This window comes from Mytilus edulis, chromosome 8, assembly GCF_963676685.1.
Source record: "Mytilus edulis chromosome 8, xbMytEdul2.2, whole genome shotgun sequence".
In the NCBI taxonomy this organism is placed as follows: Eukaryota; Metazoa; Mollusca; class Bivalvia; order Mytilida; family Mytilidae; genus Mytilus; species Mytilus edulis.
This window is the reverse complement of record NC_092351.1, coordinates 14,010,661-14,029,592: the sequence shown is the minus strand read 5'-3', so window position 1 is coordinate 14,029,592 and position 18,932 is coordinate 14,010,661. Positions and strand designations below refer to the sequence as shown.

The 18,932-nt window shown below is 31.1% G+C and overlaps 1 protein-coding gene and 1 pseudogene across 1 annotated transcript; both read right to left on the bottom strand.

Annotated features, from left to right (window-relative positions):
• Positions 1 to 5,489: 5,489 nt before the first annotated feature.
• LOC139483955 (uncharacterized) lies at positions 5,490 to 10,141 on the bottom strand (annotated as a pseudogene).
• Positions 10,142 to 12,458: 2,317 nt separating this feature from the next.
• On the bottom strand, positions 12,459 to 13,575 carry LOC139486907 (heavy metal-binding protein HIP-like). The gene is made up of 2 exons (XM_071271962.1): positions 13,454 to 13,575; positions 12,459 to 12,899 (listed from the first exon to the last, which is right to left on the bottom strand). The coding sequence occupies exons 1-2, from the start codon at positions 13,566 to 13,568 to the stop codon at positions 12,493 to 12,495; spliced, it is 522 nt and encodes a 173-aa protein (XP_071128063.1). The 5' UTR covers positions 13,569 to 13,575; the 3' UTR covers positions 12,459 to 12,492.
• Positions 13,576 to 18,932: the final 5,357 nt, after the last annotated feature.

Genomic DNA, 18,932 nt, shown 5'->3' with positions numbered 1-18,932 from the left:
GAGTTAGAGGTGCGACGTGAACATGTTAATACATGTACATGTATATGGTTATTAAGTAAGGTATCCACTATAATTAAAACTTACCAAATGCTTTGCTTAGTGTTAACAAGATAACCTTTGCTAATTTAGGAAATGAAGTCTAAAATAGAAATCTACAAACCAGTACAAGATATAGGTTGAATGGACTCATGATAATAGTATTTTTAACTGTTAACAAATCTTTAATTTGTACGTAAAGACACTAAAGATTTTATACCGTACGAATATATTACTACGGCTGTATTTGACAAATTTACTGGTTTGATTAAAACATCACTAACCAGTCTTTCGTAGTGTAAATGAGCCACCAGGCGCACACAATTATAAGCCTTGTATCTTTTAAAAGTTTGTTTTATATATCAGATGACAAACCAGAAACCTTGTTGAGGTTGCCATCAGTTATATCTTACTGTGTTTGATTTGGTCATTCAGGGAATTCTGTGTTGATGGTTATATCTTTGGTAGTCTTTGTTAAAACGGTTTACAACCCTTTAGACTAGGAACAACTTAAAAGGGGAATATCATATAGACGATTGTCTTTTCTGAAGGATTGTTGAACACCGGTATACTACTGTTACCTAAATTTAGTTTATTGTATGTTGACACTTGAACTTTTTTTGAGTATTTTGTCTCATATTTTATTGTCACAATTGAGTAAACCATATCCCTTTCTTTCTCTTTTTATTTTCTTCAACCTAAATTTACATTTTCCAGTGTGATATTACCGAAAGCAAACAACAAACCACAGGAAGACAATTGACGAAGCGAACCATTAGAGAGATGATGATAAAGCTATAACGAGTTTGATGTTAATATCACTTTTATAGTAAGGTTTCATCGACTGAATCTCCAATCTATATAAACCAGTTCGTATTAGTAGAACACTGTACTGTCAAATCTTAATTCAAAATCAGGTGCAATTTTTAAAATGGCATTTATTGTCTTATATAAATGCACTACAGAAACACTTTGCTCTCCGGCCAAGAACAGATACATCTTCTGAAAATGAATAGTGAAATGTACCGTTTATGATAAGGATTACTTAAAACATGAAAGACCAAATGCACAGAAGATTTCTTTAAACACATTTCATTTTCATTGTCGTTATTAACACGTATGTATATGCAGTTGCATTTACGTTTTAACTTCAACATACGACGTTGTATCTCAATTAAAAAAATGTTTACATTGTAAAATCGAGTGTTTGCGTTTCTCCTCCTACTATTTTATAAGATAAACAAACTAATTTAGTGAAGGAGTTCAAAAAAGTCTTTAACGGTTTATATAACCCTCGAAGTACTGACCGAATTCCTGGTTACTTTTAATATTTTGCTTCATAGCCATTTCACTTTTTCAAGTGGTCCAAAGTTTTTCTGTTATTGGTTTAAATCATGTTAGTACAGACCAAAGAAGATTCAACCTAAATCATGTTAGTACAGACCAGAGAAGATTCAACCTAGATCATGTTAGTACAGACCAAAGAATCAAACTCGTTTAGATCATGTTAGTACAGACCAAAGAAGATTCAACCTATATCATGTTAGTACAGACCAAAGAATCAAACTCGTTTAGATCATGTTAGTACAGACCAAAGAATCAAACTCGTTTAGATCATGTTAGTACAGACCAAAGAATCAAACTCGTTTAGATCATGTTAGTACAGACCAAAGAATCAAACTCGTTTAGATCATGTTAGTACAGACCAAAGAATCAAACTCGTTTAGATCATGTTAGTACAGACCAAAGAATCAAACTCGTTGACAACTCCTTCTAACGATAAAAATGTATGTTTTGTAAGTTGAATTAGACAATGATTTGAATGCTACCAATTGTACATTATTTCCCCCCGAAAATCTGCACAAAAAGAAACCCGAAAGCTTTATAAACAGATATATCATGTTCAGGAGGGGTATTTGCGAAAAATACCAGTCGAGAGAATGTTAAATTGCGCGAGCCGTAAGTCGAGGGAAATTCATTCTCAAGACTGGTATTTTTCGCAAATACCCCCCAAGAACATCCTATATCTGTTTAATTACACCGAGGGTTAATGTTCAAAAACGCATTGATGATCGTGACGTTACAAGCGTCCAGTCGGATAGAGTATTTTTTGGCAAATACCACGGCACAGAGGGTAAAAAAGGCATATCCTTTTTGCAAATACTCCGGCGGCATTACAAAATAAACGATATTCATTTGATAAAAGTAAATTGTTGAAAAATACACTGACTATCAACCAATCAAAACTCAGGATTCTTACATAAGGTGTAATTAACAGATACTAACACCTGTCATGTGATATACCTACACCGAACCAATTGCATCCAGAATCATTAACCACGAGAGTATATGTAAGAAATATTTTACCCTGATGGATATAGAACAGAAACACGGATGGTCATTCCCTTCAAGTAGGCCAAAGTTAATGTCTTCACAAAAAATTGTTGTTCGTTCAACAGAACATACCACATGCAATAAACTCATTATAGATATCAGGATTGAAATTTTGTATTTTGCGCTAGACGTGCGTTTCGTTTGATCAGTGACGCTCGATTAAAAAAAAGTTAAAAAGTCCAAATAAGTAGATGTTGAAGATCATTACAGTTCTTGGTGCAAAAATCAATGGAATTCACTGCAAATTGTGCAGCAACAAATACATCTTCATCTTTTAGGTGTAATACCACCATTGATTTTCCCCTATTAGTCTTTGTTAAGTTTGCACTTTTCAAAGAAATGTGCAGAACTTATCTTTGTTTCAAATAAAGAAATACTTGGCATTAGTAAAGTTTTATCTTGTCCAGTACTACAGAAAAAATGTCACATAACAAGTCATTGCATATAAGAAAACAACCATCATTGGAAGTTAACCAATCAAATTCCTCCCCTTAATTTATCTGTGTACAAGGTTTAGTCACCATGGAACCTCAAGATTACAAAATTTTCTATAGAAATCCAAAATAAAAAATAATGGTGTTTTGAAATGCCCAAGACATATGTTTATAACACAGAAATGTTTTTACTGCAATAAAATGTAGGATTAATTACCTGCAACTGTCAAATTCAAGGGAATATTTTTTAGGCCTACTTTCAACCGGATGTGACGAACCATGATTTGGTGGTATTACACCTTTACAAATAGAAGATTTAAGGAAATTTCAAATCCAATTTTATCGCCCTTATTCGGTATTATAATGACTTTGAAAACCTTCCGTCTTTTTACTAGATACATAAACTTCACAAAAATCCTTATAAAGAAAGATATGTATTGCTGCACAGGTCATCTAGATGTTCGATCAAACATCTTTATAATGCATACCATTCTCTTGATAGTACAAGATGACATTCAAAAATATTGTGAATTGGTATATTCAGTGGTATATAACCAGTGTTGGAAATAAGATGTGAATTCCTAAAAATTATAAAGATCTTCTCTAAAATCTAAGGTCAACTTCTCATTAAAAAGTACTGCTCTCTAAAAATTGAAATTGTAGACACAGATTCATTTGACTAATATATATCATTGAATATTGGTAAACTACTGTTGCCTCTAATATATAGGGTTATTAGTGATTACATGTACCTAACAATTTACATTGTCCAGAGATTCATGTTTAATACAAATATTTCTAATTTATTTTTAATTACTAGTTACATTTTTCTATTTAAGAAAAACAATGATCTGTCTTGGCGTTGTTTCAACTGTTATTGGGCTGTTGGTTTCTTTTTTAAGGAGGATAATGTCAGAAATTTCTTCATAAGACTTCAGGTTAATACATTTTTTAACATTGTCTTAAATTAGGTGGTTTGGCATGCCATTTTTCATTGATAGAACATCATTTACTTGTTTTGCTTTACAGCTTTGTTTAAAAAGAATTATAAGGCCGTACGGTGACCTATAGTTGTTAATGTCTGTGTCATTTTGGTCTCTTGTGGACAGTTGTCTCATTGGCAATCATACCACATCTTCTTTTTTACATTCCAGTTACAGGAATGTATCTGCACTACTCCATTAATAAAAACTGTTCGTACATTTAAGTTGTCTTTATACAGATGCGCAAATGTTGAAAAGTTGAAACGTCAAAATAGTTGGATCTAGCATCTTAATGGTCGTAATTAATATTTGAAGAAAGGCATCTAAGTTAACATACGTTATACAGTTACACAACACATTTTGAATTGCTAGATATTATTTACTTTATAAATCAAATACGAAGAAAATTATTAATATTTTATCATTTAAATATAACTTATATGCAAATGCCAATATGACATTATATTTGTTCATAAAACTAATATTGATTGAAAATCAAATATAAATTCTTTGTTTCTTTAATTGACCTCTCTAAATAATTTTCAATATTTGCTCTCTTTGACAAAATGACATTTAGGGGATAAAAAATAGATATAAAATCAATGTATTTGACCACAAAAGCTAAAAGGAGAATTCTAAATATTCGTTTTTAAGTGTGTTTGTCTTTAACCTGGCATGTCCTCATGTTTGAAGTAAACTTAGAGAATAAACCAAGTATTAAGAAAAAAGCAAATGTCATGACTCTAATCAAACCCTTTAAAACAAATTCATATAATCTTGTTTAGTCGTTGAGAGTACATATCTGTTAAACTTATTAAATAGATTATTCAAACTGCATTTCAACACCTACATAAAGTATATTCCTCTTCTATAATACTAGTACGCAAACATATAACCGTATAGGTACATATCCTTTCAACACGGTAAATCACGTGCAAGTTTTAACCAATATTAATTTCCACAGTTTTCATGTTTAATAAAAAAAAAAACCCACACAGACATAAACACAAACACAACAGTCATGTCTTAATGTTTTAGTTATTTGAAGATTGGTTATAATTGGATATTTTTGCTATTGTTTCTTTTAAATGTATTCACAACTTTTCAATGATTTAGAGCTCTGCATATTGAATATTTACACATTTATAATGCTGGAGACTGCGTGTTGTCCTCTAGATGTCTTTTGGGCCAGTTTGGTAATACCAATAACACCTTTAATTCAAACTACAGAAATTTTTTTAGAAAGGCTTGAATGAAAATCCCATCATTGGAATCACATTTTCTTGTTTCTAAAATGTCGTTTTGTACATATTTTTTTCTTTCTGTGCTTTTTTTTATAGGATGGATCGTTTATTGGTATTGGATGTTTACGAATTAAAATTCGACAAAATACTTCCGAACTGTATACTCACGCATGAGGTGCTCATTTTTCCTGTGTATGCTGCATGATTTTTATAAGGGATCGCCCTGGATAACGTGAAGAGAACTGGAGACTAGAAGCTGGTATTATTTGTCATTGGTAATAACAAAAAAAAAATACTTAGTCCACATGCGATTTTATTATACTAAAATTAAACTACAAGTAAGAAAGAAAACACTTTCAATTTTATTTGTTTAATTTTTTAGACAAGTGCAAAATAGTTCAGTTTAATTTATAGCCAGTAAAACTACTCCAATCATCTCCAAGAATCCCCTATGTCCTTGTCCAGTTATCTCAGATACTTTAACGACATCTACCCTTTTCAAGCGAACAGTTGAAACAACAGACCCAGTAGCATGGCTGCTACTTCCATAGCCACAAGCAAATTTATGATTGTTCTTTAGCAAACAATAGATGAGTTCTGCCACCTGTTGCAAGGAAGGACACTTCAAACTAATACATTCAATTAACAGGAGCAGTAAATAGACCAGTATGTGCATTGTATCCTCAGCCTTTATTTTAGTAAACTTTGTCAAATATCAGCGAATGAAAAGGAGACAATCCGATGTCAGTTGTCCGAGTTACGGAAAACGCTATTAAAATCGCTTAAATTTTTCTATTATTAAGTCGATGAACAGCTTATTTGAAAACAAAAATAAAAAATAGGTCACCGAATAGTTAAAAAGATATTTCAATTTTAATGCCAAAAAATGGCATATTTGCACCAAAGGGAGATAATTTGGAGCTTTTTCAATGATATAAGCATTTAAAAAGTCATCTGGGGTCAAACCGAATCGATTATTTAGTTGTTTTTTACCATATCATAAAGCAATAACAAATAGTGTAATAAATAAAATTTCTGATGAAAAAACAAATGTTCAATTTTTTGCTGAAATATTTGTACCCGCGAGCCTCCTTAAATACCACTCTAAAATTGTATGCAGGTGTAAAGATGCTGTCAATGTGTTGTCTGTTTTTTTGTGTTTCTGTCGTGTATATTTCTAAAACGATATATACTACTGGCATGTAATAAGATCAAATATAAAATTAATCATACCATTGAAATTAATGTCATATTGGCAATATTTCATAATTCATAATTTTCAGCAATCTCAATATTTGTCCCATCTATGAAATAGCCTCTAGTCATAACATCATATTGATCTTAAATAGTTCAGGCATGATAGTTTCTTTACAAATACTATATATAGATATGAGGTATGAGATGCCAATGAAACAACTCTCCAACAATGTCACAATTTATAAAAGTAAATAATTATAGGTAAAAGTACGGTCTTTAACACCGAGCCTTGCTCAAACCGAACAGCAACCTTTAAAGGGCACCAAAATGACTAGTATAGTACTATTCAAAAGGGAAAACCAACGGTCTAATCCAGATACAAAAAAAACGAGAAACCCTCATAGACAGCATCAATAAACAACAACTACTGAACATCAGATTCCTGACACAGGACAGGTGCAAATAATTGCAGCGGGTTTAAACGCTTTACCCACATATATATATTTAAGAAGAAAAAAAATGAATGCGAGTTTATTTATGGAGCCATTATGTTAAAAATAAATCTGAAATTTGGCTGGTGGTTTGTTGTCTCGTTAACATATCTATTACATAAGGTTTGATTAAGCTAGACATTTAATGATCGAACAAAGACAACTTCGGGTTGTAATTAAGAAATATGACTATGCCCTCAACACATTTAACATATATTATACAAACCTTTTCCAGATATGCAACTTTCAAGCAGTTTCCATAGTGTATGTCAGTTTTTTTTTTCTTACCCTGAGTCTGTATGGTACCGAACATAAGATTAACAGCATCCACAATCGTGTTATCTCCCTCAAACAAAGGTTTGGTTCTATGTTAAAACATGGTTTTTTTATTATATAGGCTGAAATATTTCCCCTGATAAATGATACATGAACAGCTGTCAAGTACCGAATCAAATGTCTCTAAATGGGTACAGATATATCCTAGAAATGCTAAAACATGTCAAAGATCTGCGTTTGGTTTCCAGGATGCTGCAAAGTAAGATTCCATAGCCAATCATCTTGAATATTATTTTTTTTTTTCATTGTTTTTAACAGCAAATATATTCTTTATTCTAAAGATTGCTTGTTAGACTATACTTCACTGTCCAAGCTCCAGTACTCCTGTGAAACCTATGAGCTGTCAGGAACATACTCAGAATAAAATAAAAATATTACATACACTATGACAATATATGTCAATTATTCTATTAAATCAATTTCTTCAAATTTACGAAAAATACATTTTGAGAAAATTATTTTGCTTTCGTTCATAACCCTTCTTAATTCCTTTATTAACAATACATACACATCTTAGTATTTCAATTTTTGCTCTGAAACATAGCATGACTTAAAAATGGAAAAAAAAACTAAAACTGTCAAAAAAAAGTTAACACCATGATATCCCTGATCTGATATTTTGTATCCAAATACTATATGTTTAACTGATATTTTATTTTTAAAATTGATTTGTGTAAGAAATTGTTACACTTTATCTCAAAAATCTTTAAAAAAATAACCTGTAATAAAGAAATGTTAGTAATCTTCCACTTCTGTTTAACAAGAATCACATTTACTGTTATTCGAAATGTTCCATTTAAATAACAACTGCTTTGTTGGAATGATATACTTTAGCAGTTTCCATCTAAACATTTTCATCTTGTTATCTCTGAATAATTTAAATATAAAATCGTTTACGAATGACATATGGTGGCTTGATATCTAACTTTAAATATATGTTCCAAATATTGATACCAATTGGCTGTGTGTATTTACAATATGTGGATTCTTAAAAATTCTAAAGAACTTCTGGATAATTTTAAATCTCGGTCTGTTTCTGAAATTAACTCTAACATACTTTTGATTTTTAACCATGTATACCACCATTCCCCATGTGAAATTATAATTTTTTTGAAAAAAACTTTGAACGGCATTATCTTTTATTTCTTCTTATGTCTCGTCTACATTTTATGACGTCAAGCACGCGAAGTAATGCATGTGGTTTTTAAAGTGATAGATGCTTTTTGTGCTTTGTTGTTAAATATTTGTTTGTTTTAAGATTGTGACAAAGTAATGACTGCTGTACCACTATTTTGACTATTTTACCTTTTTATTATGTCTGATTTGTTCACGAATCGATGAAAATATAATGGAATTTGATGTAACTGTCATACAAGTGAGAGGTTTAGTGGTATTCAACCAGGTTCAATCCACCATTTCTTACATTTGAAAATGTCTGTACCAAGTCAGGAATATGACAGTTGTTGTCCATCCGTTTGATGTGTTTTGTCATTTGATTTTGCCATTTGATTAGGGACTTTCCGTTTTGAATTTTCCTCGGAGTTAAGTATTTTTGTGATTTTACTTTTTGATTTACTAGACTATTATTTAACATTTTATTATAGATATCTTTTGAATTTATTTGTTTATTTCCCCATCTCAAATTGTCCTTACGTATTTATTTGACTTTTTATAGAGTTTTCTTCAATCAGAACTTGCTGCCATTCCTTCTTGATGGAAGATTTGAATATCTCAAACTCTGTAATCCAATTAGACTTATTGCTTAATTTTTCTTAAATGAAAATTTTGGTAACTCACCCTCACAATCCAGTATTTCATTGATATATATATGTTAGCGGCCATAAGTAAAATTAGGCATTAAGCTTAAATCCTAGGCAATAAGCTAACGCCTAGGCATTAAGTTATTGCCTGAAATTTTCAGGCATTAAGCTTATTTCCTGAAATCTGATGATGATTATTCATCCTATTACCGAACATGATTTTAGGCAAGAAGTAAAACTCTCGAATTTATGCATATTTGGTGATTTATTCTTGATATAAAGTCGTTTCTTAATTATTTCTAATATTACATATATACATATACATTCGTTTGACAGATCTTCAAATTAAGTAAGTTTATTTTTCATGTTTAGTACTTTTAACAGTTACAAAACAGAATTAACTCATACTTTTTTTGATCTTTTTGTGGTATTTTAAAATAATAAAAAGATTTTAAAAAAGTGATTGTATCCAATTAAAAAATGTTGAGAGCTGGTTTAAATTGGTCAAAAGTAGACAAAATTAAGATTTGATTTTTTGCTCACACCAATCTAATTTTTTTTATTGAATAAGTAAATTTGATTTTTTATTATAACAGAGTGATTTTAACACAAATTTCTATCAAGTTTTCATATTTTTGAATTATAAAAATGTTGCGTTTAAATATAAATAACATATTTCATTAATGATTTTATTTCCGGTCTGTTGTGGACAGTTTTGTCATTGGCGTTCAAATCACATCTTCTTTATTTACCTTCAGGATGAAACTGGGCCCTGTAGTATATACGTGTTTCATTGGTAAAATAAGAGTTTTTTCTTCTGCTCATATTCAAACGTATGTTAATTGCAGTAATACAATAAAATAGTTGAAGTATTCAGTATTTATGTGAAAAATGCACGAGATTTGCCTTTTAACTTTTAAGTATGAAACCATGACACTTATACATCTTCGGATTTCACATGTTTGGCTTTGAGCGTTCCTGATGAAGGTACATCCAGAAAAGCGCTTCGGACGCAATAAATTAATAAACGTGTTGTTTTATATTTTTATATATTTTCAAATTCAGCTCCCTCAAAGCATATACTGATTTTACCGATTACATATTTAATTTTAACTATTTACAGTTAGTTTGTTCAATTCTAATATAAAACGTAGTTATATTTTTTTACTTATGTTTTGTTTCAAAGAGTTTACAATGTACAATAATAATATCAAATTATTTATTACCCTTTAATCTAAAAGCTTTAAGCTTAATGCCTGCACACATTTTTCAGGATTTAAGCTTAAATCCTAGGATTTAAGACTAATGCCTAACATCATTTAGGCAATAGACTTACTGCCTATGCGTTAGCTTATTGTCTAGGATTTAAGCTTAATGCCTAATTTCACTTATTGCCGCTAACATACATATATATATATCAATCCACTTGCTATCCAGTTATGAAAGAACACACGTTTGTTGCAATGTTTAATATGTCTATTCCCCCAAATAATCAGTTATGTTTGAAAAATGATCTTTACATTTTGTTAAACCTCCCCCTGTTTTCACCCAACTTGAAATTACTTGCAAATATAAGTCTGGTAATTTTTCAAATTCTTTTAGTGATTTTACGTTATCACAATTCATGTTAAAGACAAGATAATTTTTACCCAGAATGTTGGAATATTCGGAAGGAATAACCTTCCAGTTCGGCAGAGTGGGTTATGTTAGTTTGGAAACCACTGATGCTTTCAGTGCTGTAAAGTAGCTTTCAAATTCAACCATTTTTACCCCCTTCCTTTTTGATAATCGCCAATAAGCGTATTTCTTTTACTTTGTCATTTTTAAATTCCCAAATATATTTAAAACAATAGCATTCAAAATTAATGTATTTGTTTCGAACAATACACGAAGTAGCCAAAAAAGTAAATTTTGGTAGTATGAAAGATTTCATAATCAATATTTTTCCAATTATAGAAAGTTTTCTTTTTGTCCATGCTTTAAGTAAGGATTTCATTTTATCAATTTTTGGTTCACAAATCAACTTTTCAGTCGTCTTAAATATCTAGTGAACATTGTCTTAGACAAGGCGAGACGGAATACAAATACTCATCGCCTTGCTGTGTTTCTTTGTTACACATTTGTTTTTTTTATTGTTTTTATATTATAACACAATGTTGACTGTTGTATCCCTAATTTTTGACATGTTGATCATGACCTAGTATGCCTGTTTGTTTTGTTCAAATATCGTTGCCAATATAATGAAATTTGTGCGACTGTCATACTAGTGAGAGGTTTGGCTAGCTTTATAACCAGGTTAAATACATCATTTTCTACATAAGAAAATTCCTGTACCAAGTTAGGAATATGACATTTTGTTATCCATTCGTTTGATGTGTTTGGACATTTGTATTTGACAACTGATTACAGACATTTCGTTTTATTTTTTCTTGTAATACACACAACAAATTCAATCTATACTACATAAAACAAGATAACAAAAAGGTGTGCTTATGAGGGGGGAAAAGGGAAGGGGTGGGGTCGGAGGTATATTATTATTTTCTATATCCTTTTTTTTTTTTTTATCGATTTGATGTATACAAAAATAATCGACAAAATACTTCTTAACTGTATATTTGTGCATGCGGTGATTATTTTTCAATATTAACAACCGGTAATTTTGAAAAGAACATTGTGCTTTAATACTATAAAAATGCAGTCAAATCGGTTTGGAAAAAGGAATGAGCAGGGTTTGGTTGAGCATTCATAGACCAAGGTAAATAATGGTGGTTGTTATGAATGAAATAAAATACGGTGGATATTGATAACCAAGGACGACAAACAATGGAATTCAAACGGTAGAGGCCCAAAGATGGCAATTGCGATAACAAAAAAAAGTGTTGAAGTACTGAACATGGGATGACCGAAGTTCTTGTGGATGGTCAAAAAGCACATGACACAGAAAAAGATCAAATCTCTATACCTGAAACTGAGGTTAATGTTCACAAATACATTTTTTTCTGAGACAAGTTCGTGCGTGGATGATGAATAAATGACAGAAAATTCAACCGCACGGTAATAACTATTATATTGCAGTGATACAAATCAGTATACACTGGTTTGTTGTTATAAGTTACAGTTACATGTATATATAATTTTCATCCATTTCTATATCATTCTATTCTACTATTCTAATAATAGTGCAGTGCAAGTGCATAGTGAACACGTTTCTGTAAAAATTCGATTTTTCTTAAAGATTAGGTACGTGTGCATAGATATTATCAATGATTGTTACTTATATGTATATATCTAACGACAAAACATGTTCATACTATTAATTTATGTTCTAAACAAAAATATTTTTATCAGTATTCATTGAAGAGATGTATTTATAACAAACGATAAGGAACGTTAGTTTGTACTAGTTAATATCCGCGTATTTATCATGTTTATAGATCGGTTACAAGCCCAAAACGAAAGTTACTTTTGCAAAAAAATCTAGGCGACTGCAATACATTGGAATGCCGGTCATCTCGATGTAAAAAGTACTTAATCTGCATGCATGGGATTGTATCATACTAAAATTAAACTAAGTCAAGATACATTCAATGTCCTTTGATTTAAATTTTGTAAATAAATCAGTTTAATTTAAAGCCATTAAAACTACTCCAACCATCTCCACGAATACCCTCACGTCCTTCTCCAGTTATCTCAGCTACTCTTATTATGTCTCCCTTCTTTAGGTGGACAGTTGAAACAACAGAGCCGGTATCATTTTGGTCTTTTCCATAACCACGAGCGATTTCGTGATTGTTCTTTAGAAGCAGTAAGTGAGTGCTGCCACCGTTTGCCAGGAAAGAAACTGCAAAGTAATATATTCCGTTTACAGGAGCGGTAAACAAACCGGTGTGTGCATTATAACCGCCTCCTTCATTTAAGTAAACCTTATCGAACACCAGCGTTTGTAAGGGAGACAATCCGATGTCAGTTGTCCGAGTTACCGAAAATACGATTGATCGACGTTGTATTGGCTGGATTTCAATATCTGAAAAAAAGTTAAATACCACACTTACTACAATTTTATGCAGGTCTAAAGATGCTCCACTGTGTTGTCTGTTTTTGTGTTTCTGTCGTGTACATTTTTAAAACGATGTATTTGCTATTATTTATAATATAAATTCAATCATACCATTTAATTAATGTCATATTTGCAATATTTAGCAATAAAGCGCAGTACTATTAATCAATCGCAATATTTGTCCCATTTATGATATAGCCTCCTAGCTATCATTTCATCATATTAATCTTAATGGTTCATCCATGATTCTCACTGAACAAATACTATGAATTATTATATATTTAAATATGTATGTTCAATGTTAGTTTATTTATGGAGCGACATCTATGAATAGCCATTTATGGTCGAAATAAATCTGAAATTTGGCTGGTGGTTAGTTGTTTTGTTAACATTTCTATATCACATAAAGTTTGATAAATATTCTAGACAATAAATGATCGAACGAAGACAGCTTCAGGTTGTATTTAAGAAATATGACTGTGCGCTCAACAAAAACATTAATTAATGGTAATTAAACAAACCTTTTCCAGATATGCAACTTTCAAGCTGTTTCCATAGTGTATGACAGTTTTTTCTTACACTGAGTCCGTATGGTAACGAACATAAGATTATCAGCATCCACAAATGAGACATCATGATCTAGTAGAATGGCTTTCAGTGTTTGAAAAACATGGTTGTAATCTATATTCTGAAATTTAATACAAGTTGGTAATTAATACATGCACAGCTGTCATAAAAATGCTGAACGAACATGATTGTTACGGTTGTTGATAATTTATGCAGCATTCATTGTTTTACTATCGAGTTTGATACTTTATCCCTGTAAACAAATACGGTTACTCATCCAGACGAGTACCGAATGTCTTTGAATGGGTAGCGTATTATTACAAGAGTACTACATATATCATAGATCTGCGTTTGGCTTCCAGCATGTTGCAAAAAATTTCCATAGACAATTAACTTAATCAAATATAGAAAGAACATTATATCAGACAAAGAAAGACGTAATAAAAATAACGATCAAATGGTATGATCTTGCGAAGATTATGTATATATTTAATGGCTTTTTTCGTAATGAAAGAAGAGTGATTATTTTAGCCTCCCCCCCCCCCCTAAAAAATGTATTAAATAAATGACAGAAGTCACCAAATGGACAATCATAATTCTGAAAATCTTACAAAACTAAGGCAACTTGAAATGTTGATGAGTTTGGTTTTATTTTTTCAAATATAATTGTATATGAATACCATTTAGGAATGTGATTAATTGAATTCCAAAATTTTCTGGTTGGAAACTATTTTACCAAGTTAATCAACATCATCAATTGCATAATAAATGTTCCCAGCTCTATTTAACTTCTTCCTCTCAAGGGCGCTGTTTGGTAGAACATATAAACATAATTTACATATATATATATGCACAGCGATTTTTTTAGGCCACTTGAGCTTTTGTGTTAGAACTATTTTACACGTTCACCAGTAGTGTAAAACAAGACAAACTGTGTTGTTCACGTAAGTTGTCCTAGTAGGGATTAATTCTTAGACTATATAAAAGAATGAAGTTTCGACATTCTGACTTTCAATTCAAGACCGGGGCGCAGTCTCATCAATATATTGAAGTTTGATTATATGCAGCTCATGGATTGCTTTTCAGAATACTCTTCATTTATTCGTTGAAAGAACTTATCTGTTAAACTTAAATATACATGAACACCATCATTAAGTATGTATCTTCATTGTAAATCATGTGCAAGTTAAAACACCACAAAAACACCCCAAAAAATAAACGCAAGGGTTTCCCATGCCAGGCCAAAGGATAATACTAGTCGCAAAGTAAATAAAAAACTATTGATAGGTATAAAACATATGTCGGCGAACAACGATGGACTTCTCATAACAATAGACAATGACAAAATGAACAAATATATAAAGGTATTATAGAAATGTGTCAACAAGTATCCAAAGTTAGCATGGACCTATCAGATTCCGAATGATTGCATTTATCCATACAGCTTCATTGAAAAGATATGTAAAATGGTTAAAGACCGAATTTAAGTCTTTCACTTACATTACTAATGTAACAATAATACCAAACTTTATGACAAAAGCAGTACTTATTCAATATTGGATTGTATTACACTAAAATCAAAAGAAAGAAAACCAACTTCTTATTTCATTTTTTTGACACGAAAATAGTTCAGTTTAATCTAAATCCAGTGATGCTACTCCAACTATCTCCACGAGTTCTGGCATTTCCTTTTGCAGCTACTCTTACAATATCACCTCTTTTCAATTGAACAGTTGAAACAATAGACCGAGTCTCACCGTGTTTATATCCATAGCCACGAGCGACTTCATGGTTGTTCTTTAGCAACAATAAGTCTGTGCTTGTTCTTACTTCAAGAAAATACACCACAAAGTAATATATTCCATTTAAAGGAGAAGTAAAAAGACCGGTGTTTGCAAGGAAGACAATTTGATGTCTGTCGTCCGTGTTGCCGAAAAGGATATTGTTCCACTTTGTATAGGCTTCACTTCAATATCTGTAAAAAAAAGTTAACAGCAGTCTGAATAACATGTAGGTCTAAAACATGCTTATATTCAATATGATTTATTAACTCAATTTGTCTAGTATGTGTTTGCGTTTGTCGGCAAGTCTTGGATGAATGTGTTTGTTAACTGATACTTTTCGCATGTTATAACGTGTAATAAGAAAAGATAAGATAAAATTAAAGTAATGCTGTATTTATGTTACTAAGCAATAAAGCATCATAACATTAAATAATTACCCCATCTGCTTAAAAAAATAAACCGTTTATTAACTTCAAGACACATATAGTGTTGTCTCGTTAACGTATTTATTTTCTACATACACACACACTCTGCATCTCGTTTTACTAACATTTTAAATCTTGGATGAGTTAACAGAAATGTTGGATTTCAGGAATATAAGATCAACAAATTAAGTATATTTCTAAAAATACCTTTCCCAGATATGCAACTTTCAAGCTGTGTCCATAGCTATATATAGTGTACGACAGTTTTTCGGACACTGGTACTGCATAGTAATGAACATACAATCAATAGCATCCACAAACGTGACATAGTATTTCAAAAGAATGGCTTTTTTCTATGGTTGAACAATCATGGTTTTATCATATATTCTGAAATTCTATACAAGAAAATCTGTTCCCTTTCAAATGATACCTGTACAGCTGTCATAAGTGCTGAACAAGCTGTTGATTATTTAAGCATTCATTGTTTTACTGAGTTTGAAACTTTAATCCTGTAAACAAATACGGTTCCTTATCCAGACTAGTATCGGATATCTCTGAATGGGTAGCGTATTACAGGGTAGTACAAGAATACTAAAAGATGTCATCGATCAGCGTTTGGCTTCAAGCATGTTGCAAACAGTTCTTTCAGCATTCATCTTAAATATTGAGAGAACATTGACTTAGACAAAATGAGACGTAATGCAAATCATCATCGACTGGTATGATCTTGTGAAAATTTTATATTTGTATTACTAAATTGCTATTACCGTATAACAGTCGTTATTCGAGTCCCCTAAAATCAAAATAGGAAAAAAGACTAAAGTCTCCAAAGGAACAATCACAATTTCTAAGTCGGAGAAAAGCTAACAAAACTATGGTAAGTTCAAATTACTAGTAATGTTTTGTTTGTTATTATTTGTTAAAAAAATAATATACAATTTTATACGAATTACTTTTTAAGAGTATGACGAATTGCTTTTCCGAAATTTTCCGATTCGAAATTTTATTCAATTATGATAAAGAAAAAATATAAAGTTTACGAATTGCTGCTTGAGAATAATTTGATTTTCATCAAACAGACTTTAAAGATGGCCTGACAAGAACTGGCGGTCAATTCTTGCTCAATACAGGACAAAAATCAATATTCTGTCCAAAATAATAGAAGACTGCAAAATTTTAGATTAATGAGCTGACTTAGCAAGAAGTGAAGAAAATCCCCTTATGACTGGCGTCATTTTGAATATTTCCGAAGACATTATTTTATTTTGTAGAACGTAAACCATACACTCAAAGAAAATCTTTCAGTGCATTGTGTTAAGAGTTCATAAAATTGTATACCTTTTGAACAAACGCGGTTTCTATTGGTCCCTTGCTTCTGTCACTCGGATCATCATAGCCTAAAAACTGAAATACACAAAATAAAAATAAACGTTTTAGAAATGATTAAGTTGCTTTTATTATATTAAAAGCATATTATATATAAAGCCTCAAAGCGAATTCGAATTCTTACCATGCGGTTACCAACATCTGCATACAAATTCAACTTTTGACTTTTCTTCTATAAATTTCCTTTTTGGGCCTTTTTATGTCATAAATATATGGGAATCAAGACATTTTAAATGCTTACGGGTCCTAGGGCATACAAATTACTTACTTTTATTCCTTTTAATGTGCATTGCATAGAGCAATGACAATTAATAACATGGAAATAATTAATTTGAATCCGTCACTGTTTATATCTTATCTAAACCAACACCCAAACTTTTTTCTGAGTATTCTGATGAATGCAAGCTGCATTGTTTGGGTTGTGTAAAGTGAATATAAAGTTAAGAAAGGATGTTTTTTTTTTGGGAGATAATATTTTATATATTATATGCAAATAGGTTGTGTTTGATTGGTTTGGTTTAATTGGTAAATATATTGTTGGCGTTTAACGCACCTGTCTGTCCTATTGGGTATATTGTGGTGTATAGGTTGTGTTTGATTGGTTTAGTTTAATTGGTTTAGTTTAATTGGTAAATGTATTGTTGGCGTTTAATGCACCTGTCTGTCCTATTGGGTATATTGAGGTGTCAAGTGGAGGAAACTGGAGTAGTCGGAGAGTGCAACCGACATTTGAATGAATACGGTCAATCCTAGTCAATTAAGATTGGTAGTCGAACTCACTGTGCTGTACATGCGAGGTTCGCTAGTGGTTTCTGTAAATGAGCAACGTTGATCACTCGTCCAACGTAATTTATCTGAAAAGGATAGGATGCAATTTCAGAATTTGTATAACATCAAATGAAGCCTTTTAGAATTTTTTTTTTAACAGAAGTTATTGCCTTAAAATGCTTCTATTTCTCTTTTTTCTGGTCTTATGTCTGGTACTTGTCAAGAGCTTGTAGTTTGTGTCATGGCTTAATAAACTCATTTTATATCCCTATGAATAAAGCTTACGCAAGATCCGCTGAAATAAAAGTCTAATGCAGCATGTTTAAAATGCTTTTTATAGCAATAGTCACTAAAAAGATAAATTCAGTATTCAGTATTCCCAAGATGACTTTTATATACATTCATAGCACGTATATAACACGTTTAGTTGAGAAAAATGACAGCAACATTTTAAATAAAAACGACGACATTCTAATTTCACATACCGTGCACATATGCTTCTCATCCATGCAGTTGCCATACAGGTTTCAAGTTGCATATTTTTGTATTTTTAATGTTTTTACTTCATGAAAACATATTTTGTTTATTAGTTAACGAAGGTCAAAAGTATAAAAGTAAACAAATATTTACTGGTTTAATGACCAAAGGTTTGAATAATGTAAAATGCAACATCATTCACGCTTACTTTTAGTACAGCTGTTAAAATGTAAAAACATTTTTGTGGGGTCCTTCTGAGTTAATTAGACCTTAGTTATTGCTAACATCTTGAATAAAATAACCGTAAAATTTGAAATGGCTACATTAAAGAGACAAAAATCATTGTTAAATGTCTTTTCAACTGAATTCACATCAAAGAGTAAGGACACATAAAAGTCGTAACCGTCACACTATTTGTTTATCTCCTTTCGGGTATTGATGCGACTTGTTTGAATGATATAAGATCTTGTAAGACAAAACGACCTAAACTAATTGTTCTTTTAACAAATGGCGGAATTAATGAATTCAAACATAAAACTATCACTTATCTAACGAGATTTAGAATATCTATAAACGAGATTTAGAACATCTCA